This window comes from Brachionichthys hirsutus, chromosome 13, assembly GCF_040956055.1.
Source record: "Brachionichthys hirsutus isolate HB-005 chromosome 13, CSIRO-AGI_Bhir_v1, whole genome shotgun sequence".
Taxonomy (NCBI): domain Eukaryota; kingdom Metazoa; phylum Chordata; class Actinopteri; order Lophiiformes; family Brachionichthyidae; genus Brachionichthys; species Brachionichthys hirsutus.
In genome coordinates, this window is record NC_090909.1 from 3,223,316 (window position 1) to 3,243,312 (window position 19,997).

At 48.3% G+C, this 19,997-nt stretch overlaps 2 protein-coding genes across 2 annotated transcripts in view; both read right to left on the reverse strand.

The window, feature by feature from the left end:
• The window catches only part of nfyc (nuclear transcription factor Y, gamma), a 16,025-nt gene extending 3,008 nt beyond the window's left edge, over window positions 1–13,017 (reverse strand). The window contains exons 1-5 of the mRNA XM_068747547.1: window positions 12,987–13,017; window positions 3,250–3,356; window positions 3,041–3,112; window positions 2,049–2,162; window positions 507–602 (exon numbers count right to left, since the gene is read on the reverse strand). Coding sequence (XP_068603648.1) covers window positions 507–602; window positions 2,049–2,162; window positions 3,041–3,112; window positions 3,250–3,348 — 381 coding nt within the window. The 5' untranslated portion in view covers window positions 3,349–3,356; window positions 12,987–13,017. The remainder of the gene's footprint in view (window positions 1–506; window positions 603–2,048; window positions 2,163–3,040; window positions 3,113–3,249; window positions 3,357–12,986) is intronic.
• A 164-nt stretch (window positions 13,018–13,181) lies between these two features.
• Window positions 13,182–16,653, reverse strand: si:ch211-13c6.2 (uncharacterized protein LOC100000125 homolog). The gene is made up of 10 exons (XM_068747436.1): window positions 16,643–16,653; window positions 16,412–16,551; window positions 16,198–16,317; window positions 16,057–16,102; window positions 14,933–15,758; window positions 14,729–14,849; window positions 14,561–14,626; window positions 14,357–14,458; window positions 14,004–14,247; window positions 13,182–13,852 (listed from the first exon to the last, which is right to left on the reverse strand). The coding sequence occupies exons 2-10, from the start codon at window positions 16,454–16,456 to the stop codon at window positions 13,614–13,616; spliced, it is 1,809 nt and encodes a 602-aa protein (XP_068603537.1). The 5' UTR covers window positions 16,457–16,551; window positions 16,643–16,653; the 3' UTR covers window positions 13,182–13,613.
• Window positions 16,654–19,997: the final 3,344 nt, after the last annotated feature.

Genomic DNA, 19,997 nt, shown 5'->3' on the forward strand with positions numbered 1-19,997 from the left:
CACAGCTTGGAGGTGAGATCTACCTGTCCTCCGTCACACCTGAAGGATGAACGCGGCTTCCCCCCCCCCCCATCACCAGAAGCATAAACATCCCTCTCCCAGCTCCATGACAACACAGCTGAGAGTGTAGGATGTTTACATCCCTGGAGACGGTCTGCTCGACATCGAAATTTAAAGATCTCACGTCTTCATCTTATATTTATGCTACGTTTGTATAATTACACCCCCCCCCCCCGCCCCCCCGGCATGTCTTTTGCAGCATCGGTCACCCCCCCCCCCCCTCCCACATCTGTGTCACCGTTGGCCGTCAGAGGCAATAAGATGCTGCAAACATCCGACTGAAAGCCCTCGATGCCCGAACTCCAGCTTCCAGTCAAGGATGTTTACAGCACCTCCAATGCCGAACGTCCTGCGGATGAAGATTCCATTTCTCTTCTTCCAAACCAAATTCATTTCATTTGTTCGATCAAACCCGTTTGGATCGACCCGTTTCGTAAACTGCGTACCTGACGCTTCGGCGGCTTCAGGTCATCCCGGGGAACGATGTCGATCAGGAAGTCAAACTGGTCAAACTTTGTTATGGCCATAGCGATGTCATTCCTCTGCAAACGTCACACACACACACACACACATACACACACACACGTCAGGCTTAAATTATGGTAATTCAATATATGCAGCGACCCATATTATATATATATATATATAAACATGCGTCGAGGCCTAAGGTTGGCCGTCTCAAAATAGGAGGCTACAGCGGAATTGAAATGAAGTTCCCAGCAATACTGGAACGAGTATTTGCTTTTGGACGGAGCGCGGCGGGAACTGGAAGGCCCTCGGAGAGCGCACGCCTCCACCGGCCGGTGAAACCTGAACGGTCAGGAAATGTCGGCCGTGTCGAAACAAAATCCTGACAATGATTTATCAGCAGAGATTTTGATTTCACCGCGAGGGCATCATCGATTGATCGATTGTCGTTGCATCACAGCGATGTCGCCGCGGCTACTTTCGCTTAACGCCATTGGTTCGATCAGATCAGCGCTCATTGGTGGAGGTGATAAGTTAACCCCCCCCCCCCACTGGTCCAGCCAATCATTACTGCTAGAAACTGTACAAAAAAAAAAAACATGACTTGAAAGTTCTACAACTTTATTTCACGACGGTGACGAGAGGCGATTGGATCAACGTGAACCTGGTGGATCAGCGATGGGCGGCGCTGAACAGGCGTGACGCTTTCCTGCCGACGCCAGCGCGGCCTTCCTATATCCACAGCAGTGCGCCGGCTCTGTGGAATTTTCCACAGGATATTGGTTGTCAAGACCCCCCTACTATGGCCCTCCCTGCGCTGGAGGCTATTTATAGCAGCTTGATTAATATCTGGTAACAACAGGTCACATCTACACTTGTTCTATTGATGAGGGTTGCTACGGTGACCCTGACTGGCGTGCCCGCTTCACAATGGGACTCTGCTTGTGTGCAAATGGAGGGCACCGTTTCTCTCTCCTCCTCCCCCCCCCCCCCCCCCCCCGCCCAGTCACAGATTCACGAGATCCGGCCATCACACACACCTCATCGGTGGAATTGAAACGTTTAACACGTAAAGCTGTACACAGTACGTTAAATTATTTATGCTTCAAAAAACGACGGGTTCCCCTTTAAAAAGGACGACAGCGTGATCCAAAGTAGGTTTTCAGTTTAAGGCTATTCCAAGACGAACAGCGAGGAGAGCGAGTGCTTTTAGGCCCGCCTTTCTTTTCTTTTCTTTATCCTGGGCTGGCATAAATGTGCGCCCAGGTGTAAGAAGCTCAACCCCCCCCCCCACATCATTCCAGAGGACATCTTATTAAACTTCGGGACAGCAGATTGGGTAAAATAGAACTGGAGGGAAGGGAGAAGTGGGTCAACAGTGTCCTTCTGGCTTGGCGTTTAAAATCATCGTGGCGACGGGGGGGGGGGGGGCACACTGAGGGACCTCATGCATGGAGGGGATGCGAAATGTGTTTGACACAACGAAGGAGTGATCAGAAGGAGCACCGAGTTCGTCTGACCTGCAGGGTGCGTCTCTTGTTGTCCTCGGTGTGGATCCAGGCTCTGAGGGTGAGCTCTGTGATGAAGATCTGAGCCGCCTTAGCGAACAGGACCGGAGCTTCTGCACTGATCATCTGTGGGTGGGGGGGGGGGGGGTGGGGTGATGGTGTTACACCTGCTTAAATACAGTCTCCACTACCTGTGATTGCAATTTTGATGAGCGGATGAGAATAAGAGGGGCGATGTGCAAGAGAAAGAAAGAGGAATCAGGCAGTCTAGCATGCCCCTCTAAAAGTCTGACTTCAGGAGATAACGGCGTCGTGAAGTCTCTCCGGCCCCGTCCTGCAGGAAGAAATGAAACTCACGCTTTCAGGCAGCGACCTCTGCCAAGGTCAGACAGATCAAACAAGACCAGACACTCCCCGAGGGGGCTCTGACCTTTAAAAGTCATTATCCAGTCTCTCGTTAAAGGCTTCGTTAGCTGATGTAAAGCAATGATTTCACCGAGTCACGTGACAATTAGTGATAATACGGACATAAATATAAGGCCACAGCATTAGCATGTAGCATGCAGTGAAAGCTGCTGCGTCAGCCTTGCAGTAAGGGTTTCGTCTTCAGGCGTTAGGGATCGCCTGATCCCTTTACCCCTTTAAGCTGCTGTGCTAACGGGGCTAGCGCTCGTGACACGGCACAATTCAAGCCTCGCAGACATGTCCCAGGGATTTCTCTTCAGAGACGGTGAACGGCCCGGCAAGATACGCTTGTGTAACAAGGGAAGAATAATGATCCCTCCCTCCCTCTTCCGGAACTGCAGACTTCCCTTCCTTGTGCAGTGTTTTGAGATTCGGTCAGATGAGTTTCCTACGAAGAAAGTCGAAGGACACACGTCCCCTTAAGCATTGAAGTGCATTGGGTTTCGACACAGTTCGCGGCGCGTCGCTTGATTATTGCTGCATGGGCGGCGCTGAACAGGGGGGGTTGATGTTTGTTCATTTTCAATAAGAAAACTCACCTTGACATCCTCATCCAGCTTCATGATTTTCTTGATTCGGGCGAGCGGCAACTCCTGCACACGAAAATCCTTCTGAAAGAAATATATGGCTGTTGCATTGCAGACGGAGAAGGTGCAAGAAGTTTCCCCCTTCAGTGTTTTTTTGATGTGTGTGTGTTTGTGTCTTAAGATTTCATGAGTGTGCCACTGGTGTGCGTCTGTGGACGTACCACAGTCAGGTTCCTGATCTCCTCCATGACCCGAGGCCAGAAGGACTGCAGGGTTTGTTGGGCATCGCTGCCTCCGGCTCCAAATGCATCGGCAGACATCCTCTACTCTGTTGGGTCAACAAACGGCAGGAGAGGAGAGAGGAGAGAGGAGAAGGCACGGTTAAACAGAGACGCCCTCGCCAGCTCTTTCACTAAATCACACGGACTACAACGTCAGTCCAAGCAGGACTACAGATCACTGCCTGTGATGACATCACAGCAGCCATTATCCCACAGGAACTATTTTTGTTCCTACAGGATGCCGGCGTGCCCGAGCCACCCGGCACTGCGCTGGCACGCAAACGTCCCACTTATGAATGGCTCTACATAACCTTTGACACACAGAGCGGCTCCTCTGCAAACACAAGCTAGCACGTCATGTGAGAGTCAGTTGCTGCTGGAGACTTCAAAGCCACAGAACGGATTCTAGGAAACACATTTTTGCACTCGGATCACCCCGACAAAAATGTTCCAGAGTAGCGGGAACGCAGAGTAACTTAAATAAACCAGCAGTTCTTTATGCATGCAGACATGAAAGCCTCGGATTCTACAAGGGGTCCGGCTGTTTGAAAGAGGATCCAGCGGGTTACTATGGCATCCCAGGAATCTGCTGGGGGAATATTGGCCCGCCTGTCTGAGCATGCCGGGCTTGGAGTGTCTGGATTGCACACTCTTGCACTCTTTTTCCTCCCTACCGGCGTGAAAATATCTGGACGAAAGGAGAAGAGAGCGTAACGTTGGGAGGTCGAGAGACGAGCGCGTGCGTGTGGTTTGAGTTCGTCGGGTGTTGTTGAGGGAGGGGGCAGCGCCTTGTCCAGTTTAGCATTAATCCAGCGCTAAATGCCAAAGGCTTTAACAGGGGGAGGTGAGAGAATGATTGGGGGGGGGGGGGGGGGCAGTCAGCCTGCTGTGCAAACTAGCTATGTGGGTCAAACAAGACAGAAAGACAAGAGAGCACAGAGAGAGAGAAAGAGACACATGACAGAACAAAGAAAAATAGTGTCAGAAGACGGGGGGGCTCCTCTCTTTACCGTCCCTTTCTTTTCTCACTCCGGGCCGGCAGGCTTGAACGGGTCTGGTTCTGGTCCGGCTGGCAGGCCGGCAACAAGCAAAGACCGACCCGCCCAGCTGTTAGGGAATAATATAGAAGTGCCTCTCCATCCCGACAGAGAGCGTCCTAAATCAATGAGGGGGGGGGGGGCTTTATATAAATCAATCGGGCCGCTTGTAGCTATAGCATGCCAAGCTACCGATTGACCTTGACAGTGTCTCCTCTTCTCTGCCTGACACTCCAGTGTCCAGTTGCATTTCAAGGTTGATTGAAATCCTGCAGTCATTACAGCATTCCCAGCATTCAGCGGGGCAGTAATGGCTGATGGGAATTGTCGTTATTCTTCTCTGCCCGATAGGTGAGCCGACCTCACGGATTCCAAGTATTTTTTGCAGCACCGTGTAACTAGCGTGAGCTAAACAGGAGCAACAAGAGCCACTCTTTGGCAGCATTTCATCGCCACCAGCTCTTTACCCTGTGATCAATTAGAACAAGACAGCCTTGTGTGTCTGTGTGAGTGTGGGTGTGTGTGGGTGTGCGCTCTCTGTGAGCTTGTGTGGCTTCTCTCATACTAATAACCCGATAAGTATAATTAGGGAAAACTCACATGGCAGCATTCCCGACAACCGTCAGGCTAATTACCATGACGACGACAGGGTCAAATACAGCGGCGGTAAAATACCGACACCGATTCAGATGCATGTTGCACATTTGCTGTTCAACTTCCCCTTTTCTTCAAAAAACACACTTGTTAAAATCACGCATCGACTCCGCCTCCATCGCTCTGACCTTTGCGACCTTCAATCCAACCACAAACACTCCCAAGCAGGAAGGGCGGCGGGGTGGAAATGTAATACGTTAGACGAAATGAGAAAGCCAGCGTGGCGAGAGAGACGGGCCAAAGGATGAGAAACGACGACGCTAGAGGAGCAGACTTAAGCAGCGCCGGCTTGCCCTTGAGCGCCACTCCTTTAGCTAAGCTAGCGTGTTCTACCTGCGGCGTACCAATATTACCAAGGCTTTATATAAATGGAACGATTGGATGCGAGCCAACAAAAACATCTGAAACGCAAGTCTGGAATCTGTGTCTAAACTAGTCAAGCACTCAAAGCGGGAATATCCACTGCACAAAGATAATCAATTATGAAACTCTGAAAGCCAATAAATATCAATGTCATAAGCGGCTGTAAACCGTTAGGACATCGCCGGACGCGGTCATTTAGAACAAAGAGTGGTTCATTTCATCTGCAGCGACGACACGCACCTCTAGCTTGTAGCTAGCTTTGGGTCTGGCTACATTAAAATTCCTCCCGTGCCAAAGCATTTCGTTTTACTCCGAGTTCTGCGTGACTATTTCGGTCAGAATTGTAAGTCACTGTGAAATAAATGTGTCCTAAAAGGTAGAGGACGTTATCGTCTTTCACGTGAACTTGTGTTTGTGGATAACACGGTGCGTCATTGTGTTGGAACGAACATCACGAACTCCGCTGCGCCGCGTTTTCTAGGCTGTTACTTTTCGCTATGCACCTCTCCTCTCCTTTCTGTTGTCCTTCATCAGGTCATCAAGACAGAGAGAGATGCTGGTGTTGGGTTTCTGATTAACTCCGCTGTGTGTGTGTGTGTGTGTACACGCCTTTGAGGACAAATGTGATCTACGTGCTTCGTCGACAATGTCCAACCGAGCTTGCTCTTCCTCCAGCAGGCTCTCCATTTCTCTTCCCGTCTCATCTCCAGCGCCGCCCATCTCTCTCCGTGCGCTTCATTCCTGCGTCGCCTTACTTAGTTTCACCTGATCCCCATTCTTAGAACTTCTGAGAAAGCCAACGCTGCCCTGAAAGCTGCTGAATCAGAGCCAGCATCACTCTGCCCGTCCCTTCTCCCGCATCTCCGTCTCGTCCTCCGTCTACGGCCCCTCCTCCTCCTCCTCTCGCCGCCACGTCACATCAAGTGGCCACTCAGAGCGGCATCAAACCCTTTACGTCGGCCGGCTTTATAAGAGGGTTCACATCCTGCTCAAATAGCCCTGACGGCGGCGCAGCAGCAGAAGACAGGCCGAAACAGCACGTTGCAGCTCAGACATACGCCGACTGATGTTTAAAGGCGAAGGGTTTTCACATCGTAACTGTTCTTTGGTTGAAGGAGACCGTTCTGCAGTTGATTCCTGCTGGTGTTTCTTTTTTTTTTTATTACTGAATTTAATGAGGAAAAACTGGTTCAAGACAAACAGAAGTTTGAGCGTCTGAGGTATTCCAGCACGACATTATCTACCTGGTGAAGAACACTTCTCATTCCAGATCAAATACAGAAATTAGGAGGCGTATAAAGTGCCGAAAGGAAATCCCACATATTAAAATACAAAATGATTAGGTGCTCTGGAGCAGTTAGGTTGCCATCATGAAACATGAACTTGCGCACAAGCAAATAATGAATGGTCTCTCATACGGTGACCTTGAAACATCCACAGAATTACTCTTCGTGGTTTCAACACGAGGCGGTACTTTTGCAGCACAATGAAATTAACAAACACATTTTTTTTTTCTTTCTTTGCATCACCAACTGCCGGTAAAGTCCCGCTACGCTAACATGTGTTTAGCAAGGGGTCAATTTTCCACTTGGCACTCTGAGAAACCATCAATAATGCAGAATAGGCAGTTGGGCAGGAAGGTCACGAAAGGTTAAAGTCTGCTCAGTTTTCCCACTGGCACGCTAAACAGAAACAGCAAATGAAACACCGTCAAGCACGCCATATGCTATGCTAATATGCTAATGCCTAACACCGTTTCATCTGGGTTTACTAGAACTGAATGGGTTTAATAGTTAACCAGTGTGACAAATATTATCTTTGAATTGTGTCAGAATTAAGGCGAGTTAATAAATTCAGAGCCGTTGAAGCATTAACCTCAAAGAACCCAATCACACACAAAAAAAACACACACACACACATTGGCGGACAGTTCCAGCAAACGTGGGGGGGGGGGGGTAAATGATCTACAGAGATATAACACAAAAAAACAACAAGTTCCCAGCACAGAAATGACAAACTAACCGCTGGGATACATATCATAGTTACACAGATATTGATGCGAATGTTGTGTAATTGTTTCCCCCCCCCCCCCTCCTCTTAGAGATGGTATTATTAAGGCAGACGTGCTCGTCGTGCGCTGTTTGGAACACACACACACACCCCCCACCCCCCCGGCGTGGCCAGACAGAACCAGCCGGCCGAACAGCTCTGTAAACTTTACCCTCGATTCTGCTTCAAGCCAACTCCAGGAAGTGCTAGTCACTGATCTCCCAAGGTCATTGAACAGAGGAGAGGGAGAAACCAGGGAGGGAGGAGGGAGGGAAAGAGAGAGAGAGAGAGAGAGATGAAAGAGAGAAGGGGAGGGGAGGATAGAGGAGGACAGGTTTTTCAACTTTCACTGCAGCGCTGAAGTGACCCCGGTGATTCAGACTGTGTGCTTTCTAAGAACCTTCATGAGAAAAGCGTTACCATCTGTCCACGGTGGCTGTGTTCTCTACCTCCCTTTGCATTTCACTTCCTCGGTGTCGTCCCCATCGCCCTCTAAATGTTCCCTTCTCCCTGCTAACAGCGAGACTGCGGGAAGCCGATCTCACATTCCTGTGACCTTCATCCAATGCTAGGCCCCGGTCTCTGGCGTCACTTGTAGGCAGGGCTACAAGCTACCTGCACATTTCATACTGGAACAGATTGACTCCCCCCCCCCCCCCCCTGGCTGGACACACTGTCTTTGGTGACATGTAAAAAAAACCACAGGGTCAGAAGGGGCGAGGGATAAAGCGTGAACACTCGGGCAGTCGTGGTCACCTTAGTGATAAGCTGAGAGGCCTGGCCATGCCTCAGAGCTCTGCGGGTTGCGGGATGTCGTCTCCTAGTGTGCCCATGGTTCGGTATGATATATATATATACGATAATGATATTCTGATATTCAAATCTCACGCAGTCCAGCAGCCAACCCTGGGACTTGGTAGCAAAGGGCTTCAACTTAAGTTATTTATAGTCTCCTGCACCATCTCTCTCCCTTTTCCCCCCGACAGGACTCGGTTTAGTCAAAGGCGCCAATGGAAACTTCCAGTGAGGACGCATGGGACGGAGGCAAAAAGCAGTCACGGGCACATGAGCGAGGTGGTGCCCTTCAAAGATTCCATCAGAAGAGATTAGATCAAACTATTAGCTTGCCCTGTCCCTGACGCTGACAGGCTGACAAGGCTGTCGCATCTGGGCATCTGGCACGGTCGCGGCCTGGAGGGTGGGGGGGGGGGGGGTCCTGAGGTCAATGGAACCAGCTGCACCTCCAACCCTGGTGACCCCGGCCACCAACAGCGACAATAATGCAGAGATCTCCTCTAAGAGTCCTTCATGTATAGCAGGTCGGCTTTATTTCTGCTCTGCGCCACTGCCTGGTAAACGACATGTAAACAAGGACGTCCGGAGGAAAGCAGAGCGCAGACCGGCGCCCGGAGACAGTTTGGCCACAGTCTCCCAATGGATCAATTCCTCCAAAACAGTCAAGTGGATCTTAGTGCAAACTGTGCCTCTTATTAAACCGGTAAAGCCTGCGTGTGTGTGTGTGTGTGTGTGTGTGTGCGTGTGTGTGTGTTTGTGCGTGTTTAAACGCAGAACAGAACGAGGCTTCAGACAGACTTCATTCTAGGTTCTCACTGCAAGAGAGACGCTTTATCCGAACACGGTCCGTTTCATAAAAAGCCATTCAACTTTACACTGAAGAGACGACCGAAGGACACGGATGAGAAACGCACACAAAACTCAAATGTTCCAGGGAGTAGTACAGGACAGGGAAGGGGGGGGGAGGGGGGGTCGAGGACGGCTGTGACGGACAGACAGCATCTTCTCGCTGCAGAGCGTGATGGAGAGAGTAAGAAAGTGAGCCGACGTGAACTAAATTAGCGTGAAACTCAAAACCTGATCAACTTGACGGGTTTTCTATCTGTGGCTGCGGTTTTCAGCGGTCAGACTTACCCCCGTGCCCTTCATGGCCAGCGGTCAGCGCCGTTGGAGCGGAGCGGAGCGGAACGGAACAAGAGGAAAACCTGCTCGGCCCCCCTGGAGAGCAGCGACGGCAGGACGAAGAGGAGAAAAACTCTTCAAGCTCCTTCACTTCCTCCAGTCTCCCGATAGTATTAGCAGACAAAAGACACTCTGGCTCCACTGGACGGATTTAAAAAGCCTCTCAGCCTGGACACCCAGAGAGGAGCAAGCCCCCTTGTTCTGCCCCTCCCCCTTCTCTCTTCCTCTCTCCTTTTACACATTGCCCCGTCTCCTTCATCAGCCTGCAAACGTCCTACTCCTCCTACCAGAACATGCAGCCCTGTCTTTCCTGTTTGTCTTATGACCAGCCCCCCCCCCCACCCTCAACTCACTGACCCTCTCTCAGTGTCCTTTCTACTCTCTTATCCCTCTCTCTAGTCAGTGACCCAAACGTTTGTCATTGAGCTGACCCCTGGGACGGGACAGAGAAGAGGACGAGAGGGAATGAAAGCGCCAGTTAAGCAGGAAAACAGAGCAGCGGCGCTCCCGACTCGGACAAAAATCTCCGGCCTCCTTTCCCTTTAACATTCAAGAATCAAGAGTAATCAATCTAGCTTGCTACATGAGACTCAAACCCCGCCTCACACCCAGATCCCACCTACTCTGGCACTCGCAACCAATGAGAAGTCAGCATTTTCCTATGTCATTGGACGCTGCGCATACCAGCGCCTCCTTTTTTTCCCCCTCCGCCCAACCCCCTTTTACGAACAGCCAACTTCCTGCTATAAGTTACCTTGAGCTGAAGGATAGGGGTCAGGGAAAATAAAAGAGGAAGCGAGAGATGTGCGGGGAAGAGGTTAAAATAAAATAAAAGTTGTGGAAAGCTCTTTAGGGAACGTGATATTAGCGGCTTGCCTCTGCATCGTGTGTCCTCGGAAGCGTTCCTTGCTTCTCGTGCGGCCGAACGGATGTGAAAGGCTCCACGGGCTGCTCAGTGATAACTGCTCTCAGCTTATTTACAATGTCAAACCAAACGTCTCCTCCGCCCCGCCTCCTCTCTACCGCTACAGGCTGACGGCGGAGTGATGCGGGCAGCCGCGCTGGCCCTGACTGGCTAGAGCAAGCGTCAGAGTGGACGCCGCATGTTGCAGCCACATGATTTAAAGCACGAAAGCATTCTAGGCAGACTCACTGGTCTCACGCGTGTGTTCAGGTATGCGTGCGCGTCCACACGCACACACGCACACTTTGTCCTTGCTTTCTCATTGCTCACTCACAGGTACACCCAGCAAATATCAAGCCTCTCAACAGCCTATTTGTTATACTGAGAGTCACTGTACTGATAATATTAAGCTAACAGAGGGGTCTATTTGTATGATTACTTATATGCTTGAAAAAAAACAAACAAGTTAATTAAAACTAGACTCAGGGAATTATCATGACGTAATGGTAATATTAACTTATGCGACTTAAAGAAACCATATTAAGCTACAAAATCCTATTTTTAAATATAAAATTTACATTAATGTTAATGACTGTACAACACAATTTGCAGAGCCTTGGCACAAAGGAAAATCAGCTGACTGGTGAGCAGTCACGGGAAAAAGGGAACACGAAGTATACTTGAAACCGGTCCTATTTGTGGATAAACAGGGCTCAAGAGATATGAAAGTGTGTAAACAAAAACTTTCCTGTCTTGACTGCAAAAAGAAGTACACACACACCCAGCAGCTTCCACAATTTAAACACCCTCAAATGACATTTCGGCAATGTCACACACAATGCCCTTGTTGCCCACTCACAATTTGTACACTTTGAATGATGCATGTTTAATTAAAGAACACAGCGGCACAGCAGCTACCTTTAACTGATAACTTGTGGAAAAAGATGGATCCCTGACCGGGTTTATGTCGCATATGACTGCAAATCCCGGCAGTAGTCGGGGAAAAAGAGTGTAAACCCGCTTCATCAATGAACCACGTAGAGGGGGGGGGGGGGGGGGGAGGGGAACCGGAAGGATGGAGAAGGACAGAGAGGTGAGTTGTTACAGGGTGGGAGGGGTAGAACGAGTGGAGAGCGGAGATAAGTTAAATGTTCCCTTTTCTATTTTTGTATGGAGCACGGGGACTTGAACAGGAACAGCAGCCATCCAGTTCACGATTAGAGTGGAGCTGCACAAAGATTAGCCTCTCCAGCAACGCTGCCGCGACAGTCGTTCTCATTGTACGCCGACTACCCAACATGCCTCAGTAACGCCACCTGGCAAGGTCACCGCAAACGAGAAGTTCCCATGACCTTTACAGCCGCTAGCAGAGATGTGCTTTCTCTCGGTCGTGCTGTTTAGAGGCAAACATACATCAGCCATCAGTGTGGGTTTTATAAACACACGCCACCCGCAGGGTTACCAAGCCAAACCATGCATTTACCCACAAACACGCAAAAAAAACACACACACACCTGTAGAACTAAAGGATTGTCCTCACTAACTCATTTGCATAAATTATTCAGACTAAGCACTCCAAAGGGATGACCAAACCGTTTAGTCATTTTAAATAAAAATTACATTCAACATAGCACAGCATATTATTATTTCACTTCAAAATAAAGACAACTCAAGATGTAGAAAGCATAGCAAAGACAGAAAAAAATGAGGCATCTTTGAAGGATTTCACCTGACAACAGTAATAAATCAAGCACATCAATCCGCAACTTTCCGTTAAAATATGCCAAAATCAATCAATTACAATAGATGCACCTCAAAGTATGGTTATTTAGTTCGCTATTATGCTTGGAGTACTGCTAACTTCGAGCACAAAACAAATCGATAGCTCTAATTTTACGTGATGGTTAAGGTATTTCTGATTTTCTGTTCTGGGTTACTTCGATCAGGCAGCTTCAATGTCTAAACTTAAACAATATGGCGAACAGAAGGAACTAAAATCAACGCTTCAGAGTGGAGTACATTTTATTAGCAAACCTCGGGGCGTTCGTTAAACCGCATATTAATGCAGCGCACGAACCAATAACATATCGGTCACACCAGCGGCTAGCGTTATGTCGGTCACCGCGACTTCGTGTTGACGCCGGTGAAGTTAACGTTAGCTTGTGTGGGATACGCATCTGTGCAACACCGTTACGCATCTGCGGTGCGTGTACTTTAATCACCACCGGACGACGTGTCCTGCCACCAAATGAAACTTTGCAGCAGCTTTCCGAAGCTCGGAAGAAGCAGTCTAACCAATAAAGACAACGTTTGGATCTGTCCTTCAGACCAATCAAACCTCGGACTAGATTCCACCAATCAAGGTTTTTATGGCTAAGCGCGTTGTGAAACTGACGCCATTCGGGGTCAAGGATAAATAGCCAAAGCATCTGAGAATCGAGTTAGGTAAGATCCAACATGGTGGACAGCGACCGCCAGTTTCCTGACCGCCTGTGATCCCTTCAGCAGGCCACCAATAAGCGCCGCAGAGAGCGGGGAGGGAAATGGCGCCTACGTTCATCTTCCAAAACAATCGTCTATTGGTCAAGAACAGCAAATGAAAAGACGCGAAATAATTGCCCCTCTTTCAACTCGACACGGGTTCAATTCGAGCAAACGCGACGTAATAATACGAATTTTAATTTCATACTCACTTTGTTTTACAGGTTCGAGTGAAGTCCGGCTCGGCGTATTATTTATTTTATTTAGCTAACAAGGGGAAACAAGATGGCTCCTATTTGAACCGGAAGGAGTTGAAGGAAAGGACGTGGTGACGTCGCTGGAGCGTAATAGTTGCGATGGCGCCGGTGGAGACTCTAAAAACAGAAGTTAACATTCAGGCTTATAGCTCAATACACCGGGAATTATTTATTTCGGCTTAATAGTGACTACAGTTTTAACGTGTACATCAACAATGCCCAAGTACACAAACGTTTCTGCAAATTCTAGGAATAAGTATCTTAATAACGCAAGTTAGAAAGTTTTCATTACGTTCTTTTTCTGTTGTACGAATTTCCTTTGTATTAAAACATGCCTCAAGTGTAACGTGCTGTGCAGTTAAACCACTGATATAGCAAAAGTCAAAAACTAACACTACCAAGGTAAAGATTTGAAGACATGACAGTGTCATTAGAGGCAAACGTTTTAATGTATGAACTGTAAGTTCAAATTCACAGATGGCTCAAACAATTAACCTAAAAAAAAAAATTAACATGTACTATCCAATCCTTTCAAATATTCCATTCAAAGTATGGATGTTTTGCTAACACCGTGTCCTATGGTCATTTCCTTGATACGAGTTCCAGGAGCGTGGAGGTGATTTTGTCCAGGCTGTTGGAACGCCCTGGGCCCCCGTCCCACCTGGATCTGCGTTCCATGTTAAGGGGAGACGAGGAAATGCGGGAATCCAAAAAGCCTTCCATTGGTCTAGAGTGCATGGATTCCTGAAACCTTTCAGGGAAATGTAACGGCTCATCAGGACGGGGAGAAGGTGGCGACATTTCAGAACGCCCAAAAATCGCTTTAAAAAAAAATAAAATAGTAAAAGAGGTTAAATGTAACAAAGTGTTAATGTGACAGATGTTTTGTCAAATATGACTGAAGACCTGAACAGTAAATATGTGCTTTGAAGATTACTGGAAATCATTCATGATATAAATTACACAACTTACCAGCAAAACAGCTTCGGTTGGACTTTGGCTCTCTGCTTTCTTCATGTGCAGGACGGTGGAATTCTTGCAGCCGCTTGTCAGGGATCTGTTCCTCCGGCGTCCAGGCTCTCTTCCTGTGATTTTCTTGAAAAGAGAGGCCTTCTGGTCGTCTGAAGTCCATATCTTCTCTGAGGGTCATCTCATACTGCTGTCTGAGAGGCAGGTCTGATGCTGGACCCATGTTGTTGTAGTCTTTGATATTTTGCTACAACAACAAAAAAACATACTTCTTTAAATAATTTCTACTTAGGAGTGAATTAAACTATTTATTTATTTTTTTAGGAAGGAACAACCCTCTGCAGGGCGACACATACCGCTGCCTTCTCAGATTTTTTGGCCTTGAATTCTTTCAGAAGATCACAAAGTTTATTTTTCAGGAAGCCAGCCTCTTCTGCATTCTCAATTTCAACATTTTTCTAAGAGGTCAAATGTGACAAAAACATTTGTGAGCTCAACTAATGTCTGCATATTAAACACGCCACTGTTACAAGTGCTCAAAGTAAGGATTTGTGTCTCACCAGAATATCAAAGACATCCTCGGATTCGGAGACACCTCTTTGGTAACTTTCACTGTGATTTGGGCCCTAAAACAAATTAAAATACAAAACACAATACAGCCAACGGTTACTACGGTAGTTATTCACAAATCCCATAGGTGACCCGGATTAATAGAAACCAGCACCTACATGTGACTCTGAGTAAATGTCAGGATGTTGAATTCCACGGATCTCAGGGCTCAACGCTTCATCAAATGGTCTCGGATAATTGCGAACCTTTGAATTTGGAGGTTCAAACCCGTCACTGAACCTGAGAAAGAAGCAAAACGGGGAAAAAAATGAAAAAAGAGAGATAAAACAAAGAGACGAGTGACATGGAATATTATCACTCACATGTCCTTTGCCGATTTGACCTCCTCTGCGGTGGCATCAGAGAAGCGACTCTTTCGTCTTCCTTTAGCGAACCCCTCGCCACGAGAGGCGCCTTCCAGAAAATGCCTGAATGGCTCTGGGATGTCCGATACGGACCTGGTCACGTCCATTTGTCCTTCTCTGCTTGGCCCGACTACCTCTTCCCGACGAGGACTTGTCCCTTTGTGGCCATAATCTCTGATATGAATGAAGTGATCACTTAATGCGTCGCTCGCCATTGGTGAGAGGAAGCTCCTCCTCTTTGACTCTGGTTCACTTGATCCCCGCATGGCAGCTCTTTTCAAACCATCGTGTCTTCCAGATTCCCTCTCCAGGGACCGTCGAGGGTTATCACTTCCTTGGTACAAGGGCTGCGGGGGCCGATACTGAGCAGGACCGCGTTCTGGGTAGGCTCTTGTGTAAGCAGGAGCCCCTTTAGGGTAACACTCTTCACGCCGAGCCGGGCTTGAGTTATACCTGGACGCACCACCAGGCTCAAGTACAACTCTCCTTTGTGGCTCTTCGTCATACGTCCTATGATGATCAGGGTCCATATAATCTTGCGTTTGCTTCTCACTTTCCTTGTATTCGCTTCGGCTTTGTGTGGCGTGGACATAGCCCGGAGCGTCCTCCTCTCGGCGTGTCTGTTGATCTCGGGCCACGTGAGGTTCTTCGGCGAGGAGCGAGGACCTCACCTGGTGGAAATTCATCAAAAGTGGGATGTGTGATGTTTCAGTTTCGTTGCCGTCGAATTTGGTGAAACTTGGCGGGATATTTCGGTCACTATATTGATCCTGCCACGGGGGAACTATGGGAACAAGAGTCGATAGAGTTTAAACAGAATGCAACCGAAGGTGGACTTATGTACGTATAAAGAGCTGCAGACAGGCGTGTATTTGACACGCAAATGACCAGAATATACTGGCTGGCAGGAGGTGTGGGCTTATTTGATTGCACTTTAGAACATTTAAAAAAAAAAAAAGAAGTATTTTTACAATAATCAATCATTTAAAAAATCCTGTGAATTTCCTACGCGTCCTACAAAGCTAAGACCGGCTAACAAACGCTAACCTCACCACTACACAGGATGCCGATTTTGAACGTACCTCCCGAGTTGTTACATCTTCCCATCATCCCACTTTTCTTCATCAACTGAAAGAGAAAACGGTACATTACCGGTACACTAAACAAAAACGGACATTTCGTTGTATTCAACAGGTCTGGTTGCTGAACTGGCCGTGTCCTACCACTGGACTTCCTCGCCCATCCTGTCTCTCTATCATCTCCGATCTGGCTCTTATGATCTTTCCTGCTTGGTTGATTATATTTTGTTTATCCCAGGTCACCAAATCTGGCCGCTTTGCTTCCTAAATAAACACAAAGTAAGACATCCTCCTCACTTCATTCTGCTTTCTGAATTTAAAAAGAAATGTTACGTGGCCTTTTCTCAAAACACTTTACCATGTAGTTCTGCCGATGTTTTCGTCCGATCACGTGATAGACCATTTCTGTTAGGTGGGCGGTCTGACGACACAGCTTACATGTGTATCTGGGCCCAGCTTGTGGCTCCTTATTTGGCACTTCCTCCAAATAGTTCAACCCTTTTAAAAGAAAGCAGAACAGAGTTCAACAGGAATCGAATCGCAAAAGGAAAAACAGAAACTGCTCAGAAATCGCTGTAAAGTTATTCACCAATGATGGGCTCGTTCAGCTTCATATAATCCAGATACTGTACGATGTCCTCAAATACAGGTACGGGGTAGTTTCGCAGAAAATGCCCTGAGGAACCCAAACACCGGTGGTTAGCAGAAGGAAACGTTACAGGGCGTAAAGGTATCATAGCCTGCACGGTGCAAAGTTACTTGCCTCCTATATGCATTCAACATGAAAACCATCTCCCCTAAAACCTTGCCAATAAATAATCTCATGTTCACACGCACTGCAGGCAGAAGAGCGTTCCATTGTAGCTGCAGCCAAATGGGTTTAAAATCTCCAGACGTCCAACCTCTGCAAATGAGTGCCATCCGTGCTTCTAGGTACGATCGCCGACGTTTCGGGATTGGACGCGGCCGTCCTCAGTTCCTGTTGTATTTCATCGGCAGATAGTCAGGCTGAGACAACCGCAAGGTGGAATCCTCCGTCTCAAGATCCGTCAAGGTCGCAGCACAAACAAGCTTCGCTCGCAGAAATGTCCACCGAAAGGATCTCGGTTGACACTTCTTTGCTCCGTTTAAACAAACAGAAATCCACCCATCTGCCAGTTGAGCCTTATTTGTGCACGCAAGTGACCAACCCAGCTCGTCTGACATGACAAGTGGTGTGCAGAAAAACGTGTCTGCGTTGAACCACAGTGATATTCCAGAGGGATGGTGAATGCAAGGTTCCAGCACCAGAAAGATCCGCGAAGCCACCGAACCGGGCTGGCGTTAGGTTTTGGAGTATCCTGAAGGCATTAGTGGGTTGACGAGGACCTGCTTTTTTTGCTCATTTGAATACGTTTCCATTCAAAGAACATAAGCAGGAAGACAAAACTGTGACATCACAGGTCTCTAATGAAGGTTGTAGAAGGAAAGCGTCCATCTTTGTCTGCTTATCCGGGATTGGGTCGTGTTGGTAGCAGGAAGGGGAGTGTAATCCAGATGCCCCTCCCCTCCAACCCCTCCAGTGTTTCGAGACCAGGTGAGGTATCTCCAGCGAGTTATGGCTCTACGCTGGGATCCCTTCATAGTCCTTGATGCCCCCCCAGAAGACCTCCAAAGGCAGACACCCTGGATGCATCCAAGGACAAGATACAAGGGGGCAAGGACAAGGGGGCGACGGTGGCGCCGTGGTGGAGAGGGTCGCCCTATGATCGAGAGGACACAACGTGCACGCTGTGTCCTTAGGCATGACACTTCACCCACATTGCCTGGGCGCGTGCGCATGCTGCGACCAGCAGCAGACTACAGTTAGAAAGTGTAACTGCTGTAAACCAAATTGCCCTCCGAGGGACAAATCAATAAATTAGTATATTACTTTCCCAGTTGGACGATGTTTGATCTTGTCCCCAAATCAGATAATGATTGTCTCGGGGGGCTGGTGTCTTCGTGTTCTTTCAAGGGACTGCGCCACCAAGATAAAGGGAAGCTTTGTCAAACTGACAGGCCTTCATGCCACGATGTGCCACGCCCACTAACCACATCCATGGCGCCTTTGCATCCGAGGCTGACCCCGGGTCGCTGTGGTCAGCAACACATCGGCAGACATAGGTTTGATGCGAGTTGGACAGGTTTTGGCCACGCCTTGTTGCATCAGGCCCAATGGTACTGATACTGGCAGGAAATAAAGGGCAATTTCCATAGAGCATGCAGGCAACAGAGTATTGCACTGGCTCCGCCTTCCGCCTCCGCCTTCTTCTAGGCGAGCAACAATGCCTGCCTCACATTTGGCTGTCTGACTCATCACCAGTCTTAGAGAATCATAACCAATGATCAAAATCTAATTATGACTGTCCAGAGAAACCTCCGTTACCTTCGTGTGTGGACTCAATGACTTGCCAGAATAGATAGCAAATATATCAAAGGCCGAATAGATCACAATGACACGGCTGAAGATGACGTCGACTTACCCGCAGCAATAAGGGCATCCTCTTTCTGCCAGGGACAAACGAGAGCAGTGAAACGTTAATCAGTGCTGGGCGAACAAGACACTTGTTAGAGTGTTGAATCCTGGACAATAGTTTTTTTTGAACACATAATGGTTAAACAACACCACAGCTCACTTGAGGTGCCGTCGAGGGTCGTGTCCTCACCAGTCTTTCTTGAGTTAGCTTTGTTCATACCGTGTGGAAGGAAATTCATTCCTTCGTTGATTTTCCAAACCGCTCGTCCATTACCGGGACGCGGGTCGTGCTAGAGCCTATCCCAGCAGTCAACGGACAAGAGGCGGGGGCCCACCCCGGACAAGCCGCCAGCTCATCGCAGGGCCACACACAGACAAGACAATCATTCACACACACACCTATGGGCAATTTAGTGTCACCGATTCACCTAATTTGTGTGTTTTGGGTGGTGGGAAGAAGCCGGAGAACTCTGAGAGAAGCCACACAGACACGGGGAGAACACGCAAACTCCTCACAGAAGGGCCGCAAGTCGGATTCAAACCTGTGACCTTCTTGCTGTGAGGCAACAGCGCTTACCACTGCGCCACCCAGAAGGAAAAAAAAGACATGGATTTTATTTGAAGAAGGAAATGAAACACCTTTTTTTTTTTTAAGTGTATTGTCCACGCCAGTTTTAAACATAATTGCTCCTCTTTGGGAGGAGGCTGCTATGAGAGAGATGTCAAGCCTTCCCAACAAGACAGGGATCTTCAGGGTCCCTTGTGATCTGACCCCCCCCCCCCCCCCGGGATGCAGAAACCACAACAGGAAATGGAAAGCTTCCAAAAGGAGGTTTTAATAGGACATCTCATGGTTACACACAGCAACCAGTGTGGCTGAAAGCGAAAGCAGTCTGACACAATGCACGAGTTTATTGCAAAATGCGTTCAGGACTTTTCCTGAAAAACCGTCAACGACCACTCCACTGGCGTGACGAAGAACCGCGGCCCGTAAGCCGACTTGTTGTATCCTTGAAACTTAGGATTTGACGCGAAGAAAACTGATTCTGCAAGAGGTGTCAGTGCCAGATGAAAACACACGGAACAGCAGCAGCGACCTGCTTGTTGCAAAAAAGATCTTTGCTTTCATGTCTTGATGTATTAAGACAAGTCGAGTCGGTCAGTTGACGTGCCGTCTTCTTGTTTGCCATAAATTGGCTGTAAGATGGAATCCTCAAGGACACGGTGCTCCTCCAAACTCGCCACCAGGACATAGTCTTCATGATGTTCAAATACGAATCCAGGTGGATTGTTTGTTGTCGAAAAAGAAGTGGACAATTTTAGTCAGTCCGCATACAATAAAATGCCATGGCACACAAAACGTCTGTCAGCTTTGATCCAGCGAAGACAACAAGCGCTCCGCCGATTGTCACTGATCTCATACTTACTGCTTCACAAGTCAAAGAGG

Excerpts from the sequence above, each read along its gene's own strand:
- si:ch211-13c6.2 (XM_068747436.1), bottom strand. The coding sequence starts at position 16,456 with ATGGTCTATCACGTGATCGGACGAAAACATCGGCAGAACTACATG. Across the intron at positions 15,759-16,056 it reads AAGATGTAACAACTCGGGAG|TTCCCCCGTGGCAGGATCAA; the intron begins GTACGTTCAAAA and ends TTGTTCCCATAG. Across the intron at positions 14,627-14,728 it reads ACATTTACTCAGAGTCACAT|GGCCCAAATCACAGTGAAAG; the intron begins GTAGGTGCTGGT and ends AATTTGTTTTAG.